We start from the raw sequence: 19,390 nt of genomic DNA on the forward strand, positions 1-19,390 counted from the left end.
ATGCTTACGGCCATTTTTATAAGAAGAGGCTTACTAACTGATATACCTCTTTCCTTTCCTTCTTCCCTTCTTCTTATCGCATTCAACACGGATGTGGTGTGAAGAAGGCGAAGAGGGGCCCAATATTAGGAATTTATTCCTCTCCAAGGTTGTCATCCCAGTCAGTTCCAGCTCATGTGGATGGTGTTCCTGCGTAAGCCCTGGCAACCAGGGGCAATGTTGCTCACCCAATCCCTGCCACCGAAGGCTCAACCGGAGTTGTCCTCGCCCTTTCCATACCCTGGATCCTCCACCGGCTGTAGTCAGTGTCACAGCCATGTTAGTCCAGCCTCAGCCTCCACCTTTGCCTCCGGATTCCGTGAAGCTGGGGTGTCCGGGTTGGGGTGTTCGGCCAGCGGTGTGGGTGGTACGCCGCGATGGAGAGCGTCAGCTTTCCAGGCTAGCCGAGTAAAAATTCGGGGTGTTGTGCGAATCCCGTCTTTGGCTTGATCACGTCGTCTCGTGTGGTCTTGGTGGATGATTCATGATGGTTATGCTGCTACAGGTGGCGTCATATTTCCAGGCTAGCCGAGTAAAAAACTCCGGGACTTGCGAGAATCCCGTCTTTGGCTTGATCAGTCTCTTGACAACAGACTATCACGGTCAAATGGCGACGACAAACGGGCGCTCTTCCAAATTGGCTTACAAACAAGAACACGCGATACTCAATGGAAACATGGATTGAGAAATTCCAGGTAAAGCAGCAAATTTATTGTCTGTTGGCGGCGCTATGGCGGCAAACTGATGCGGATATCTGTATTACTCAAACAGATCACGGAGATTACAGCATATGCATACAACAAGTGCATAGACGAAGCAGCTGCAAGGCCTAGCGAACAGGCTACTTTGGCATGACTCATTCGAGGTGAACATTATATCGGTGGCAAACACAGGCGACATGACCTTTTCGCGGATTATTTATATGCGGCATAAATCTCAAGCTTTTCAAGGACTTGTGCGAGACAACCTTAACCCAACAAATAAGCAATGTCAGCAATGTCAATTTCCGATATGATGGCAACAAAGCTGGGCACACCACAACTATTGGACCATATCAGCATCAAATCAATGAGATGGCAAAAAAAAAACTGGATCTACTGTCTGCTCATGGCAACAAAGCAACAGGGGCTTGCCGCAACAACAACAACGCTCAATCAACAAAGGTGGTAACTTCAAATGGTGGCAATGGAGTACAAAAGGGCACATCATGGACGTTTGGCGACAGCACACATGACGGTTTGTCCGACGAATCAACATCATTCAACAAGACGACTACTTCTACGTATCGCTGCTTCTGGGGACAAAAAAAAGCAAAGAATCAAGGGAACAGTTTTTAATCAACGAAGGGAGCTGATTTATTATCTCCATGTACGACATGAACGTGATAATAATTAAACACAAGCGCAAGAGCGGCAAGAAACTAGGACGACATACAGCTAAATTTGACAACATTTGCAGCGGTGCATGATGCGGAGCAGCACATTCGACTGGTCGAGTACATGGAATACACAAATCGCCACTACGGTAACCCCGTCCTATCCGTTATTACGTTGCGGTGACAAGAAACTAAGCGACAATTTCAGCCCACAATCAATCATCAACTATTTTATTGTGATGGCAAAAAAAAAACAAGTGGCAACAAGATGCAATGGGCAACAAATTTCAGATCGCACACTTGGACGGAATCGGCCCGCAGCAACTACGAGCGACAACAGGGCGCGATTGACACAAAAATGCGGGCTTGGCAACAACATAACAAGGGGCAGCGAAAACGAACCTTGACGACGTCTCGCAGATACTACAATTCCAATTTCGCATACAATCATTTGTCCAAGGCATATTTACCTTCACGCGTAGGCATAAGGCGAAATCATGGAGCGATGGCCTCTTAAGTGACTAAAGATGCGAGAGCAATGAACTATTGAAAGAGGCAGTTCCGAAAATGCAGCAAGCACACCTGGCTATTCGATCGGACAATGTTAAATTAGCAAGGCGACGGTAGCCATATCAATCTCTTCTTCTTCTTGGGACAGCAAAGGTGTGACGCGACAAATTTCAACTAAAAATGGAGCGTCATTCCAATGGCGGCAAGAACCATCAAGGACGACGAGTTCAACTGCTCAAACGAATCTGCAACGAATGCTCTTGGTGCTGAGGCAATTATCATGGCGGAAGATTAGCTTGCACTTGCCGCAATAAGTTATTGATGAGGGTCCTTACAGGTAAATACGTGATATCAAGCTAAAATATGAAAATTATGAAGCAATCAACAACACTTGGATCATGCGTACTTAACAATTCTCTCTTGGTTAGGACGGTTGCACACGGTACTATGCGACGGTACCTTGAATATAGGCCTACACATACGCTCTCACGGCATGCCAAAGGATAGCACAGAGGAGATAGCGAGATACGATACTTGCTACTCGCCGTTCACTATTCGACAATAACAAGAAAAACTTGTCCCCAGAGCTGTAGACAGTGGCTATCCACATCGAAATTGCAGTGGAATCGAGATAACGCCAAGCGTAGCAAACAGATCGTAGTATCTGTATTATGGTAAGAAGCAGTCTAAAGAAATGTAATTGTTACATTCGAATCATAACTAAGTAAAATTTCACTTAAATACAGTGTAGTAAACTATCTACGAAAACTTTTTTACAACGAAGCCCTGCTTCCCGGAAGTCCCGTACAAGTCTCCTCCGACAAATGACTGGTAAGTTAATGTCTAGGTAATGATAGCTCCCACAAACATGACAGATAAAAAAAAAGAAAAAAGAAAAAGAAAAAAGAAAAAGAAAAAGCAAAAAAAAAGACAAAAAAAAGGAAAAGAAAAAAATACAAGCAACAAATGGCACAAGATCGGAAACTGAGGCGGAATCCATGCAACGAACCATACCATTGCCAAAACAAAGAAACACTATTTATGGTGCGAGACGCTTCAGTACTACATCAAAAGCCTACAGTAGCAGTACTTTGAAGCGAGGTTACGACGAGATGTATATCAACATTACATTATAAATCGGCATCGACACTACTGCAACACAATTCATCTTACAAAAATGACGCAATTGCGCAAGTAATACAAGACGAACAGCCGATCACGAATTCAAAAAAGCGTTACATTCAAAAGTAAAAGAAAAAAACAACATTCGATATCAAACTGAATACCAATGTAATCATCAAAGAAATCAACGGTAAGTAGAAGCAAAGACGATGCCGTGTTTAATCTTTACGACGAGATCATCAATAACCAATATTAAAATACATCTATATATTTAGTCTAAACGAAAGCTAAATCAAATATCGAACTCACAATCATCAAGAAGCATTATTACAACGCAAGAAAAACAAATGTAATCGGATCGAAGGCAATATCATCTCAAGAACGAGCGGTGCATGAATCCTACCATAATGCACCAACTCAGTGCGCCAAAGCAACTTAAAACATGTCACGCCTCACGAAATGAAAGATGTGGAAGAAAACCGAAACTGAAAGATTTTAAAAGTTTATAAAAAAGAAAAAAAAAGAACAAGGGGCTATCATTACCGCAGATAAGAACTGACTAACATTTGTAGGACTGGAGATGAGGACATAATATTTCCTAGCAGTGGTATTTATATCTACTAGTGTATAGAAACATTTATTATTCGAATTACTTTGTGCAATAAATTTTATGCGTTCAATCAAATCGTACATCAAAATCTCAAAAGTGACATGCAAACAAGAGCATTTGCTACGTAGAGAGGTTGTTCACTAATAGATTACATGACCGCGCCGAATTCCCATCATACCAGATCAAGATATACATACGTACCTGCGGAATAAAGGTATTAGTGTAACGTGGCTTTCATAACCTTTCAACTACGCATTATGTCACATGCTCCATCAAATAGATAGAGAGGGATTCACCCAAGACCACTGAGATGCTTACATAATAATTAAGGGCAGGAGAGACGGTAAAAAAGAGTAAGTTGGGATGTGTGATGAGATTACACATATTTTAATACATGATGTGTGCCTAAATGATATATTTGTATCATTATAACAGCATAGCCCTGCGATATACGTAGTATATGTACATTGTGTCAGTCTCGCTTTTGCTATGCAACTAACGGTTGTGATGTGTATAGCTCTCGTTAGATAGTAGTATCTGTATCAGAAAATGTAACTTATATGTATGCCGTAGCTTCTCCTGATAGCTTGTACTGTATGCGACTAGGCTGCTAAGCAGTGTATGCATTGTTTATGAGATGAGTAATAAATGGCCCTTGTATGTTACATAGCCCATGTTCCATAATTGCAATTCTCCAGAATCAAAGTTGCCTGCTTATCATATGTATGCAATAAAATCTATTATGAGGTTCACCCTCTCTTTCTTTCTACATGGCACCCTTCCAAAGATATAAGATTCATGTATTTCCAATGATTCAAGCTCAGGAAAGTTTTTATGTACATCTATACCTGCTTCTTGTTTATCTTCAAGCCACTAGCCCAAAGTCTATTCCATGGACACGTCGCCTTGGAGATTGACATGCTTGTTCTTATCCTGACCATGTTTTTTGCTTGGATAACACTATTGAAATGGGCAAAGGCAAAACTACTTATTATAATCAGAGAGTCGGACGGTTCATTGGAATGACGTCTGACAACCATTACTAATATCTTTTAATAATTTCCACGGGCGTAGGAAAAAGCGGGATAACTCTCACCCCGCTACAATGGATTCGATCAAACCAGTGCCGAGCACAATGGCGTCGAAATCAGTTTCGTCGAGTAGTTGAGGGTTTTCTTTTGACATTGACAAGGAAAAGTACACGTCCCAGGTTAGGTTTAGGCGGAAACAAAAGAGGATTATCAAAAGGGGAAACGTGGACTTTGGAATATATAGTTCGTTTCCTTGACAACAACGAAAGCTCACCATATCGAACCTCTCCCGTTGTTGCCTCTCGAGACTCATTACTTTAACATTTGAATAACATTGGCCGGTGCTTGCCAGTTTGAATCAGTTGGCAAAAATTCTGGATGACTCTGCCGCCAACAAATAAGCAGAATATCGCCCCTAACTTTCATCCGTACAAATCATTCACTATGAGACGATGCCGTGAAAAAGTGGATTAAAAACATGTTTTCAAGGTTATCCATATCGACAAGATTACTCATCAGCAGTTCAGAAGGCAAAAAGACACAATAGTTTATTCGTACATCGACATACACTGTTTTTTTTTTCAATCATAGCTGTTTCTCATAATGATAATGCAATTTAAATATTTTTGCCAAACTATCAAGTGTTTCCGCCTATTCTTGACTTACCATGATGCCTCTTATCGTTGGTCAAGATAAATTGTCACCCGACATGCTGTCGCCACAAACTTTTGTATTTCCTTTCTATGGCAACGCGTAACACAGCCAAGGATCATCTGTCAACACTCCCTAGCGATATACAACACATAGTTTTCAGTCATTTGACTTTTAAGGAACGATGGCATTATGCCTCTGTATGCAACGATTGGCGCTCTGCGATTTTGGAATGGCAGGGCATGTGGGAAAGTTTGTCAATGGACGATGGGCACAACATCGTACCTGACCTCCTCCCGTATCGATCGTGCATCCGTGGATCTGTTGTAAAACAAATACGCGTGCAAGCCAGCTATGACAGAGATCATTCGACAGCTGTAATTAATTTCTTAACCGATCTGAAATGCGACGCGATTGAAGAAGGTACGTATAACAACATAACGGTTGCTACATAATAACACTAAAAACTATTGACAAAGTTGAAATATGCTCCAGCCTTGTAAAACAGTCAGATTTCCTAAAGTTAATTGGTATATGTGGCAGCACACTTGCCCGCGTTTCTATCGCACACGACGAAGAGGACCAGACCAATACCACCCCTGACATGATACTGTGTCATTGCCCGAACCTTCGCCATCTGTCCTACTATGGTTTCGTATATGGCGGTGAACAAAATAAACCACAGTTGGCGCCATCGTTCAAACACCAGCATCTCGTGGGCTTGAGTTTAGAGTTTTGTAACATTGATAAGGAAGGCAGCTTTGATCCGTTACCGTTCCTGAGAACAGCAACAAATCTCCAGCGACTCTCCTTGTGCCTGTGTAATATCGTAGCAACTGGCCATTCGCTTCCGTCGCTTTTACGTGAGCATTGTCCAAAACTTGTATCTCTTTTCCTCGCCGGTTATGAGGATGGTGGAACACTCGACCAGGCAGCATACGACCAGTGCGAATAAAAGTCGAAAACAGTGAACAACCTCTCAACTACCAAGCCTACAGTGAACCCCCGCTTTTTGCAACAGCGGGAATACCGTCAAAAAAGTTGCAAAATCTGAGGAACTGCAAAATGTGAATATGTTACACAAGTGGGATCGATAAGCTGGCAATCACATCTTTCCTTATTTAGTTTAAAAGCTCTTAAATAATAGAATACAATAGTGTATCTCTTTTGTCACTGGTTCGAGTCTCACTGTCTCTGAAGTGTGAGATTAATATACAATATATAAGGCTAAAGCGGGAAATTGCAGGTCCCGATTTCCAAGTTGCAATCTGCAAAAACCGAGGAATCTGCAATTTTACTAAGTGTTGAGCGGGAATCTGCTCAAAAAAGTTGCAATAAGTGGGGATCTGCAATAAACGGGGGTGCAAAAAGCGGGGGTTCACTGTATATCTTCTTCTTTGGAGCGACTTGCTTTGCACGATTCGCATGTGTTACAATATGACTATCTCGATGTTTTGAGCACTAACTTAAACGATGAATCGTCAGGCTGTATCATATGAGAGGCTCGGCCACTTTAATTAGCACGCCTATCATGTGCCGTCAGCTGGAGCAAGTACCAAATTGATACTGAAGATGTTGCTAATTTATCCAATAAACCGTAACATGGTGCCATTGTTAAGTATACTAAATGACCATCAAGAGGCACATCATGGCTCGATGTTTTGTTGTCGTTGCTGACATTGTCTATGATATCCTGTCGTGTAATAGTCAAAGAAATAGACAAGCGTCCCGCACTGTTTGCAGTACTAATTCGTGGTACATGTACGACAACGTAATCCAAAAAACTTCAAAATAATAATTAGTGTCCGCGAAGGATCATATAATTTGGATACTTACAATAGAGTCTGTATCCGCCCCATTGTCAAGCACTCAGGAACGTGATCACAGGGCGATGATGTACTTTCAATTATTTGATGGTGGTGGCGATACCTCACCACGTACTATGTACATACAGTTGTAGCTATTTTTCAGTGCCATTATCATGTATTGAGTTCTTGCTTCGATCCCATTCTCCTGGCTATAGCCTTTCTTACCAATCCACTCGTTCTTTTTGTTGATTCATAGATGACGGGTTACGCACAGACAATGATCCTATCAAGCCATCAATATCGATTATTTACATATATATACTGCAGCATCTAGTAATTGTGCCACAAATAACTCGTCAGCACAAATCAAATATGGCTGCCTTGAAGCACGTCAGTATGATAAGAGCCTGGATGAGCTCGACATGGCATAGCACGCTTTATTCATTGGCTAGTTTTTTGTTATTGTTGCTATCTTTCGTCTTTGGCAAGCCAGTGCCAGTAAAGGAGGTCATCATCCTTGTTTTACATGATTGCTTCAACGTAGCCCTATTGCACATGCATTGTTCGAAAAGCTGAAGCCAAAGATCAGAACAAAGGGAGCATAAAGGAGAAGACACAGAAGCGCGCGGTTCACTGTGCATGCTCAACGGCAGTGCATAATACAGGTATTCCATCTTCGCATTCTGGAAAAGCGTACGTGGGCTTCAAATGTGTCTTTTGTATGTTTGTAGCTTATACAGATGCCGAGAAAAGTGAATCAAATATACAGTAAAAAGAGGGATGGATCATGTATATACAAGTGGAGAGAGAAAGAAATTGGCGATTTAGAAAATAGAAAGATCCATAGCATGGGATATTCAGTGAGACATTACTTGGCATCGATTTCATATATTTTTCGCTTGGAACTGGCTTTCGGAGAAGGCATGCAGGGAGGTATCGGTGATGGAATTAAGCCATCGTCTGTCGGTAGAACAATGTCGTCGTCGTCATTGATGATGGCAAGCGTGTTTTTCATGATAGTTTTAGCCTGCCACACCAAAGAAAGAAGAGGAATGAACATTTTTGAGAACTGTTCAACAGACGAAGGGAACTCGTATAGGCCAAATTTTTTAATTCTCACTACTGAACTATTGGGGCAATCCAGAATGTACAAGGTCAGATTCCTTCCTATTTAGAGACTTGTGTTAATCGAAATTGAGAATTGAAATAGGGTATTAATCATTAACAATAAATTAATAAAAGGTTTTAATAATTATATATAAATAATTGTTTAAAAATATATAGGAAAAAATAAAAAATTAGATTATAATTTTTTTATTTTTGAAACTTTTAACTTTTTTTTTAACTTTTTTTTTAATTCTTTAAAAGGTTTAAGTTCTGTATAAACCTTTTTAAATATTTTAAAGTGATATATCTTTTAATGTTTAATGTTTAATTTAAAAAGTGGCGGAATGGTAGTGAGCATACCCTCCTCTACCTGAGGAATACTTGGACAATTGGTAGCTTGACAGTGAAAGGAATAACAAATTAATTAGCAATTTATTGCTAAATTAATTGTTATGGATTGATACTCATAGAGAGATTTGGATAAGTTAAAAATCGATTTCGGGACCCCAAGGTGAATTACATCTTGCAGCTCTCCATTTGGTGCATGTTCTCCAAAATCAATTTTTTCCTATTCCTATAACTCTTTATATGTCTTTCACGTGAGAATTAAAATGGGAGGCAATGTGAGTACTAGATTATGCTTACCAGTTACGATGAAGCCAATGACCTTAAGGTCATGGGTCCTGGTTGGCGCCATCTTTGACAAACTTGCCAGCATGTCTTTGAGCGTTCTTGGAAGCTTTAGTCTCCCTTCAATGGTAGCTTTTGTGTTGTGCTGGTCGTTGGAGCATGTCACTTCCAGACAGCCATACTCATGAGCCCCATTAATGAAGATGAGGTCAACCTTTGTTCCTACTAGCTTTCTGTCCAGTAGACCCTCATCATCTGTCCTCCACGCTTCATTCTTTCTTACTGAGGAGCTAGAACTGGCCTTTTCACCAGTACATGCCAAAGTGATTGGTAAGTTAGGGTGATATAAATCATTAGATATCATGCCGTCGTATAGGTTCAAATACCTTTGCACTCGGAGCTTTGACTCATAGAAGCACAACTGGATAAATCCCCATTTCTGGTGAATCAGATCAGCTTCAATATCATCATTGGCTGGCAGAATATCATATAAGAACAAGTCTAAGATATTGATGATGGATATTTGAGCCCAGTACAAATCAGCTTGTTCGATGGGGTGGGGGTAATGGGTTTAACACGAAACAGTTATTTACATATCCTCCTTTAGAAGGAAAGAAAATAAACATACTTCTTTCCTTCTAGATAGGATCTTATTCAGACATACCTTTTTGAGGTAGATTCTATAAGTATCATTATTCAATGAGAAACTAAATGTCTTTACTTTTTTTAAAAAAAATAGTGTTATTTAATTGATGCTATCTAATTTTATTAATTTATTAAAAGAAAATGTTTACAAAAATGTCTTTTAAAATCTTAGCGATCGCCCTATTCCCCCTTTGTATCCTGCGATTAACTTTAAACTTAGTTTGGGTTATTTCTAGTTATTGGTTTAAAATACTTATTTATAGATGTAATAGATTATTACAAACTTATTATTCTTTATTACAGAATAATATTCTATCTATTATTAAGTTTATTAAACATAAGTATTACTATTCTACAGATAAAAATCATTTTAGATTTGCATCTGTATTTTTAATTCCTAATAATCTAGTTGATTCTATTCATCTTTATTTTATAGAATTTATTCACTTCTTAAATAATAATCTTTCTAACATTTTTACAGGCTCTTTAGGTTCAGTATTACTAGGTTTATTAATTTATATTAGTTCTGCCCCTAATTCATCTAATACAAATCCTTCATCAAAAAATACTTTTAATGTTAATTTTGGAGATGGAGGTGCAGGGTCAAATAATCATCCATCAGATAGTAATTCTAATAATGATAAACTAATTACTTCTCCTGGAGTTGCTGCGGGAATTATTTCTAGAACAACAATAACTGCTGCAGTTAAAATTGCAAAAACAAATCCTAGAAATGGATTGTTTTCAGGTGTTGTTGGTACAGGATTTTTCAGTCTCCTAGCAGATGTTTGAACTTTTATTTAGACAGAAGGGATTTAATTTTAGGCAGAGTGGACATGAATGTTAATCTGAGTAGACATGAATAAAAGTTAATCTAGACATGAATAATAATTGATCTGGACATGAATGAAAATCGAGCTGGACATGAATGAAAATCGATCTAAACATGAATGAAGATCAAGCTGGACATAAATATAAATTGACCTGGACATGAATGAAAATCGAGCTGGACATGAATATAAGTTGACCTGGACATGAATAAAGATCGATCTGCACATGAATATAAAACGATCTGGACATGAATATAAATTGACCTGGACATGAATATAAATCGATCTGGACATGAGTAAAATCAATCTAGACAAAATAAAAATCAATCTATACATGAATGAAAATCGTTCTGGACAAGAATAATAATCAATCTAAACATGAATAATAGATAACCTGACCATAATAACAGTCAAACTGGACATTGTTTTAGTCAACTAAGACATAATAAAAGTTGAAGTAGATAATACATTAAGTATAGCAGAGCAGAATATTTGAGTACTTAAGATTTTCAATTCAAGTCAAGACATAATAGAAGTTAAGCAGTACAAAGCCAATGTCAAGATATAGTAGTATGGCTGGTTCACTTGTGACCAAAAGCTTGTAGGCTAATGAACAGGAAATAGCAAGGGTGCGTCAGAGACTCACTACTGTGTGCATAAGCCTATTTTGCTGCTGTGGGAATAGGGCCTGAGCGTTTCCCCTCCATTCATTTTACCCGTAACACAAACTGGAGGCTGGTGGCTGAGGTAGGTGGAAAGTGTGGGGTTTATTAGCAGCAGCAGGGAGGAAAAAAACAACAACTAAAGATCTTTTTTTTTCTCATTACCATTTGCCACGGCAAATCAACAGCTTCGACGCACACTTGTAAATGGCTCCTACTCTCTTCACGATGAATAAAAACAAAGAAAACAAAACGGCACAATCCACGGATTTATTGAAAAACGAAATGAAGGTAACTGTTTTCTTAAAAAAAGCATGTGCTCAAGATTGATAAGGAGTAGACCGCCGTTACTGCTGCTTAAAAAAACGCTGGGTAAGTGAACAAGGGAAGGAAAAGGTTACTGGTTGTGCTTGGGGTATAGCTTTAGTAGACATACGCTCATTCAGAATTACTGTATTTTTTTCTTCTCTGTATATACTTGATGCACCATCTTGCACCATTCCAACGTCAGACTTGCGTGCGTAATACAACATCGTCCTCTACCTGCACAAACGATTCGTACTCACAACAAGAACGACGCAACAATCTTCTTCTCTATTACTCATACACTATCATATACAACATCACGCTGATCTGCCATTGATTTGCAAATATACAGCCTGACGCGATTACCTTTCACTATCATGTACGCCCATATTACACGATGACGACTATGACGCCGGTCTTTTGTTTTAATACTAGTACGCTCAAGCACATCATCATCGTAATGACGGTCATCTCTTTCTTTGCTGTTTGTATACACACCAACGCGATGATAATTAGATTCCTATGATGCATACACACCACCACAACTATAACCCTCCTCTGCAATTCGCTGTACTCGCACACATACGATGGCAACGACGATTACCTTTTTCTTTTTGCATATGCTAACACGAACATTGCCGGTCTTGATGGATAAGGTAGTTATATATGCTGACGGGTGGAATGTAGGGTTTTATTATTGCTACTGTAGATGTTACGGCTGGGATAAAAAAATAAAAGCAAAGATCATACATTATGTAGTTATTATGTGTCAGTTGTCTGCATAAACAGGTGTGAGATGGTATTGCATGTTATTACAAGTGCTTCTATAAAAACTATAAATATAGCTCTGAGCGGTGATGATAATATGGCAGGGGCAAAGAAGAAAACGCGATTGTTGTTATGAAGGAGGAAGTTTTTCGCTATTACAACAGCAACTAGAACAACCGACAAGTTAGTACCCTTGACGTCATTCGCTACGCTCTCTCTCACTCGACTGTACGTGGAGTTCTTGCACTCATTCATAATGAAATCGTGTGCGTTCCTACTGCTCGATGGCAGATATTCAAGGATCGCATCTCGGAATTGTGTGGCTACAAATAGGTTCACAAACGCGAGACTGTGCATGGCACCAGACGCTCTGCCACGCAATATCAATAATTACAATAACCATCCTTCACCACGAAACAACATCCTTTGCACTTGTATAACTCTTATAGAACCTTCTTTTTTGTCTTTCTTATATATCGGCCATCATACTTTATTTTCATCCAATCTACATCAACACAAACGGAAAGAAACGCGTCAGTTATCCTTCTTGCTATCTACAGCTCATTCATCTATAAAGACCGGCGATGTTAACATTGTTATATACAAAAGGAAAACAGTAATCGCGTCAGGCTGTATGTTTTGCAAGTCAATGGCGGATCAGCGCCATGTTGTATATGATTGTGTATGAGTAATGGAGAAGAAGATTGTTGCGTCGTTCTTGTTGTGAGTATGAATCGTTTGTGCAGGTAGAGGACGATGTTGTATTACGCACGCAAGTCTGACGTTGGAATGGTGCAAGATGGTGCATCAAGTATATACAGAGAAGAAAAAAATACAGTAATTCTGAATGAGCGTATGTCTACTAAAGCTATACCCCAAGCACAACCAGTAACCTTTTCCTTCCCTTGTTCACTTACCCAGCGTTTTTTTAAGCAGCAGTAACGGCGGTCTACTCCTTATCAATCTTGAGCACATGCTTTTTTTAAGAAAACAGTTACCTTCATTTCGTTTTTCAATAAATCCGTGGATTGTGCCGTTTTGTTTTCTTTGTTTTTATTCATCGTGAAGAGAGTAGGAGCCATTTACAAGTGTGCGTCGAAGCTGTTGATTTGCCGTGGCAAATGGTAATGAGAAAAAAAAAGATCTTTAGTTGTTGTTTTTTTCCTCCCTGCTGCTGCTAATAAACCCCACACTTTCCACCTACCTCAGCCACCAGCCTCCAGTTTGTGTTACGGGTAAAATGAATGGAGGGGAAACGCTCAGGCCCTATTCCCACAGCAGCAAAATAGGCTTATGCACACAGTAGTGAGTCTCTGACGCACCCTTGCTATTTCCTGTTCATTAGCCTACAAGCTTTTGGTCACAAGTGAACCAGCCATACTACTATATCTTGACATTGGCTTTGTACTGCTTAACTTCTATTATGTCTTGACTTGAATTGAAAATCTTAAGTACTCAAATATTCTGCTCTGCTATACTTAATGTATTATCTACTTCAACTTTTATTATGTCTTAGTTGACTAAAACAATGTCCAGTTTGACTGTTATTATGGTCAGGTTATCTATTATTCATGTTTAGATTGATTATTATTCTTGTCCAGAACGATTTTCATTCATGTATAGATTGATTTTTATTTTGTCTAGATTGATTTTACTCATGTCCAGATCGATTTATATTCATGTCCAGGTCAATTTATATTCATGTCCAGATCGTTTTATATTCATGTGCAGATCGATCTTTATTCATGTCCAGGTCAACTTATATTCATGTCCAGCTCGATTTTCATTCATGTCCAGGTCAATTTATATTTATGTCCAGCTTGATCTTCATTCATGTTTAGATCGATTTTCATTCATGTCCAGCTCGATTTTCATTCATGTCCAGATCAATTATTATTCATGTCTAGATTAACTTTTATTCATGTCTACTCAGATTAACATTCATGTCCACTCTGCCTAAAATTAAATCCCTTCTGTCTAAATAAAAGTTCAAACATCTGCTAGGAGACTGAAAAATCCTGTACCAACAACACCTGAAAACAATCCATTTCTAGGATTTGTTTTTGCAATTTTAACTGCAGCAGTTATTGTTGTTCTAGAAATAATTCCCGCAGCAACTCCAGGAGAAGTAATTAGTTTATCATTATTAGAATTACTATCTGATGGATGATTATTTGACCCTGCACCTCCATCTCCAAAATTAACATTAAAAGTATTTTTTGATGAAGGATTTGTATTAGATGAATTAGGGGCAGAACTAATATAAATTAATAAACCTAGTAATACTGAACCTAAAGAGCCTGTAAAAATGTTAGAAAGATTATTATTTAAGAAGTGAATAAATTCTATAAAATAAAGATGAATAGAATCAACTAGATTATTAGGAATTAAAAATACAGATGCAAATCTAAAATGATTTTTATCTGTAGAATAGTAATACTTATGTTTAATAAACTTAATAATAGATAGAATATTATTCTGTAATAAAGAATAATAAGTTTGTAATAATCTATTACATCTATAAATAAGTATTTTAAACCAATAACTAGAAATAACCCAAACTAAGTTTAAAGTTAATCGCAGGATACAAAGGGGGAATAGGGCGATCGCTAAGATTTTAAAAGACATTTTTGTAAACATTTTCTTTTAATAAATTAATAAAATTAGATAGCATCAATTAAATAACACTATTTTTTTTAAAAAAAGTAAAGACATTTAGTTTCTCATTGAATAATGATACTTATAGAATCTACCTCAAAAAGGTATGTCTGAATAAGATCCTATCTAGAAGGAAAGAAGTATGTTTATTTTCTTTCCTTCTAAAGGAGGATATGTAAATAACTGTTTCGTGTTAAACCCATTACCCCCACCCCATCGAACAAGCTGATTTGTACTGGGCTCAAATATCCATCATCAATATCTTAGACTTGTTCTTATATGATATTCTGCCAGCCAATGATGATATTGAAGCTGATCTGATTCACCAGAAATGGGGATTTATCCAGTTGTGCTTCTATGAGTCAAAGCTCCGAGTGCAAAGGTATTTGAACCTATACGACGGCATGATATCTAATGATTTATATCACCCTAACTTACCAATCACTTTGGCATGTACTGGTGAAAAGGCCAGTTCTAGCTCCTCAGTAAGAAAGAATGAAGCGTGGAGGACAGATGATGAGGGTCTACTGGACAGAAAGCTAGTAGGAACAAAGGTTGACCTCATCTTCATTAATGGGGCTCATGAGTATGGCTGTCTGGAAGTGACATGCTCCGACGACCAGCACAACACAAAAGCTACCATTGAAGGGAGACTAAAGCTTCCAAGAACGCTCAAAGACATGCTGGCAAGTTTGTCAAAGATGGCGCCAACCAGGACCCATGACCTTAAGGTCATTGGCTTCATCGTAACTGGTAAGCATAATCTAGTACTCACATTGCCTCCCATTTTAATTCTCACGTGAAAGACATATAAAGAGTTATAGGAATAGGAAAAAATTGATTTTGGAGAACATGCACCAAATGGAGAGCTGCAAGATGTAATTCACCTTGGGGTCCCGAAATCGATTTTTAACTTATCCAAATCTCTCTATGAGTATCAATCCATAACAATTAATTTAGCAATAAATTGCTAATTAATTTGTTATTCCTTTCACTGTCAAGCTACCAATTGTCCAAGTATTCCTCAGGTAGAGGAGGGTATGCTCACTACCATTCCGCCACTTTTTAAATTAAACATTAAACATTAAAAGATATATCACTTTAAAATATTTAAAAAGGTTTATACAGAACTTAAACCTTTTAAAGAATTAAAAAAAAAAGTTAAAAAAAAAGTTAAAAGTTTCAAAAATAAAAAAATTATAATCTAATTTTTTATTTTTTCCTATATATTTTTAAACAATTATTTATATATAATTATTAAAACCTTTTATTAATTTATTGTTAATGATTAATACCCTATTTCAATTCTCAATTTCGATTAACACAAGTCTCTAAATAGGAAGGAATCTGACCTTGTACATTCTGGATTGCCCCAATAGTTCAGTAGTGAGAATTAAAAAATTTGGCCTATACGAGTTCCCTTCGTCTGTTGAACAGTTCTCAAAAATGTTCATTCCTCTTCTTTCTTTGGTGTGGCAGGCTAAAACTATCATGAAAAACACGCTTGCCATCATCAATGACGACGACGACATTGTTCTACCGACAGACGATGGCTTAATTCCATCACCGATACCTCCCTGCATGCCTTCTCTGAAAGCCAGTTCCAAGCGAAAAATATATGAAATCGATGCCAAGTAATGTCTCACTGAATATCCCATGCTATGGATCTTTCTATTTTCTAAATCGCCAATTTCTTTCTCTCTCCACTTGTATATACATGATCCATCCCTCTTTTTACTGTATATTTGATTCACTTTTCTCGGCATCTGTATAAGCTACAAACATACAAAAGACACATTTGAAGCCCACGTACGCTTTTCCAGAATGCGAAGATGGAATACCTGTATTATGCACTGCCGTTGAGCATGCACAGTGAACCGCGCGCTTCTGTGTCTTCTCCTTTATGCTCCCTTTGTTCTGATCTTTGGCTTCAGCTTTTCGAACAATGCATGTGCAATAGGGCTACGTTGAAGCAATCATGTAAAACAAGGATGATGACCTCCTTTACTGGCACTGGCTTGCCAAAGACGAAAGATAGCAACAATAACAAAAAACTAGCCAATGAATAAAGCGTGCTATGCCATGTCGAGCTCATCCAGGCTCTTATCATACTGACGTGCTTCAAGGCAGCCATATTTGATTTGTGCTGACGAGTTATTTGTGGCACAATTACTAGATGCTGCAGTATATATATGTAAATAATCGATATTGATGGCTTGATAGGATCATTGTCTGTGCGTAACCCGTCATCTATGAATCAACAAAAAGAACGAGTGGATTGGTAAGAAAGGCTATAGCCAGGAGAATGGGATCGAAGCAAGAACTCAATACATGATAATGGCACTGAAAAATAGCTACAACTGTATGTACATAGTACGTGGTGAGGTATCGCCACCACCATCAAATAATTGAAAGTACATCATCGCCCTGTGATCACGTTCCTGAGTGCTTGACAATGGGGCGGATACAGACTCTATTGTAAGTATCCAAATTATATGATCCTTCGCGGACACTAATTATTATTTTGAAGTTTTTTGGATTACGTTGTCGTACATGTACCACGAATTAGTACTGCAAACAGTGCGGGACGCTTGTCCAGTTCTTTGACAGGATATCACAGACGATGTCAGCAACGACAACAAAACATCGAGCCATGATGTGCCTCTTGATGGTCATTTAGTATACTTAACAATGGCACCAGGTTACGGTTCATTGGATAAATTAGCAACATTTTCAGTATCAATTTGGTACTTGCTCCAGCTGACGGCACATGATAGGCGTGCCAATTAAAGTGGCCGAGCCTCTCATATGATACAGCCTGACGATCCATCGTTGGAGTTAGTGTTCAAAACATCGAAGTAGTAATATTGTAATGCATAGTGTATTACAGTTGTATTCAACCATCACCTGTCCCCATGGCTCTGAAGCAGCTTCTGTTGTCAGTCAAATACTTTCCTCATGCATATAGTAAACTGACACGCGGCGAAATGGCACCTTCAATACCCTAATGTCTTTTTTTGGTGTAATGTATACTTGAGCGTCACCTATTTGTAAACTTTAATATTATTATTATCGTTATTATTTTGTCCTCTAAATATTAAAGAGCACAAACAGAAGCCAGTGGCATCACCGCAAACGATGATAGTGGCAGTTGAAGGTCAAATGCAACAAGTAAGCATTGAAATAGACGTATCATCAGTAAGTTTCAATTTGACTAAGCATATAAAGGAAGGAAGGGGTGGAGACACGTAACATACTCAGTCAATATTCTGATACTGTTTAGTCCATTCCACTTGCTTACTGTCGATCCCAAAGATGCCGTTTAGTCTTCTTATTTCTCTCGGGAGCAGGCGTGCCAAAATTTTTAATGACAAAGCAACTGCCACCGTTGCCCGCTGATCGCAGATTGTCGCCACATCAAGTCAGTATCTTATAGAACGCGGTTTTTCTAAAAAGGAAATAAAAGAACAATAATGTGGTCACCTACAAGAAAGTCTTATATTAACGTGCATCATTAATCAGAATTCTACCCTTTCCGAATTTCGTTCAAGGCATAAATTTCTTTCAAGCGTTGCGATCAATACCAATATCTCTTCTATATAATTTGCCCGACGTTTCTCTCTTATTATAACGATTTGGTATGACCGAGTGGCTCTTTCTATATCGGGCAAATACTGCGTGGGGTAAGGCCGTACGCGAAAACATTAAAGAGAACAGGTCCCGAGTAATACGTTTCATGATTTGTTTCGGGTGACGATGTTCATAAAATTGTCAAGCAATGCAAAGAAGAGTTACTTGTTTTGCGCAGAATAAGCTTTTCCGTTATTGCTAGTATGTACGTTTGATGATATACGCCTTCACGATGGTAGTAGCTACCACCAGTATTAAAGCGCAAGACGATAAATGCAGGATCGCTTGATCTTGACGACGCACAAGCCAAAGGAGGGTGCAACTTCATCGTTAGATGTTTTTGGTCTAGTGTGTTCTGTACAAAGGCTATACTATTAATGGCATCTATCACACAGCGGGTTTGCCAACGTTACATTTTAAAGATGTAAGACCAACCTCGGTGCGAAATTTAGACTCGTTTGGTTCAAACTCGATTCCAAATAGAGGTGTTTATATGTAATTGGTATGTCTTCTTGTATTAGCGACGGGGATGATGACATGAAGCAGTTGCAATTGAGTTGTTGTAGTATGTGTATATATTGGAGATAATCGATGGATGATATGCAAAAAAAACGAAGTAGCAATTGTAATGAAATGGGTGGTTTCGGAAAGCTGTGCAGAGTGTGGCGCAAAATGGTAGAAATGAGGAGGGTGGAGTAGATGCGTTGTTTTGAGAGGGTATTGGTGAGGTTAAACTATGATCGGCTAGTCCATGCTTTTACTGCAGCCTTCCATCGTGTTTGACACGCCAACAGAACATTTGTCGGTTTCGTCATGGACGATTGGGACCCGCGTTGCTGTTGCTTTCTTTCCGTGTGATCTTGTTCGCTTTCCCAGTAGAAGGATGATTCTAGATTTGCCTTTTGCGGTATGGATCGCTTGATGGACTAAAATCACAACACAGCTACATGCATGAGTATTAATGAAGAAGATAGAAACCCTCCCAAGTTGACATCAATTTGCATAAAC

At 38.6% G+C, this 19,390-nt stretch overlaps 4 protein-coding genes across 4 annotated transcripts; 3 read left to right on the plus strand and 1 right to left on the minus strand.

Annotated features, from left to right (window-relative positions):
* Positions 1-213: 213 nt before the first annotated feature.
* Positions 214-532, plus strand: BDB00DRAFT_811905 (uncharacterized protein; the record flags this gene model as incomplete). The annotated part of the gene is made up of 1 exon (XM_053122661.1): positions 214-532. A coding segment is annotated over one exon (198 nt), but the record flags the coding sequence as incomplete, so codon positions are not given.
* A 4,660-nt stretch (positions 533-5,192) lies between these two features.
* Positions 5,193-5,914, plus strand: BDB00DRAFT_193766 (uncharacterized protein). Its single transcript, XM_053116427.1, has one exon. It carries the CDS (start codon positions 5,431-5,433, stop codon positions 5,791-5,793), a length of 363 nt encoding a protein of 120 aa, XP_052982072.1. The 5' UTR covers positions 5,193-5,430; the 3' UTR covers positions 5,794-5,914.
* Positions 5,915-8,014: 2,100 nt separating this feature from the next.
* On the minus strand, positions 8,015-9,424 carry BDB00DRAFT_759640 (uncharacterized protein; the record flags this gene model as incomplete). Its single annotated transcript, XM_053119148.1, has 3 exons — positions 8,015-8,313; positions 8,899-9,179; positions 9,270-9,424. Coding segments are annotated over 3 exons (735 nt in total), but the record flags the coding sequence as incomplete, so codon positions are not given.
* Positions 9,425-15,213: 5,789 nt separating this feature from the next.
* On the plus strand, positions 15,214-15,513 carry BDB00DRAFT_740646 (uncharacterized protein; the record flags this gene model as incomplete). The annotated part of the gene is made up of 1 exon (XM_053118453.1): positions 15,214-15,513. A coding segment is annotated over one exon (300 nt), but the record flags the coding sequence as incomplete, so codon positions are not given.
* Between the last annotated feature and the right edge of the window lie 3,877 nt (positions 15,514-19,390).

This window comes from Zychaea mexicana (assembly GCF_025766255.1).
Source record: "Zychaea mexicana strain RSA 1403 chromosome Unknown BDB00scaffold_18, whole genome shotgun sequence".
Lineage (NCBI taxonomy): Eukaryota > Fungi > Mucoromycota > Mucoromycetes > Mucorales > Lichtheimiaceae > Zychaea > Zychaea mexicana.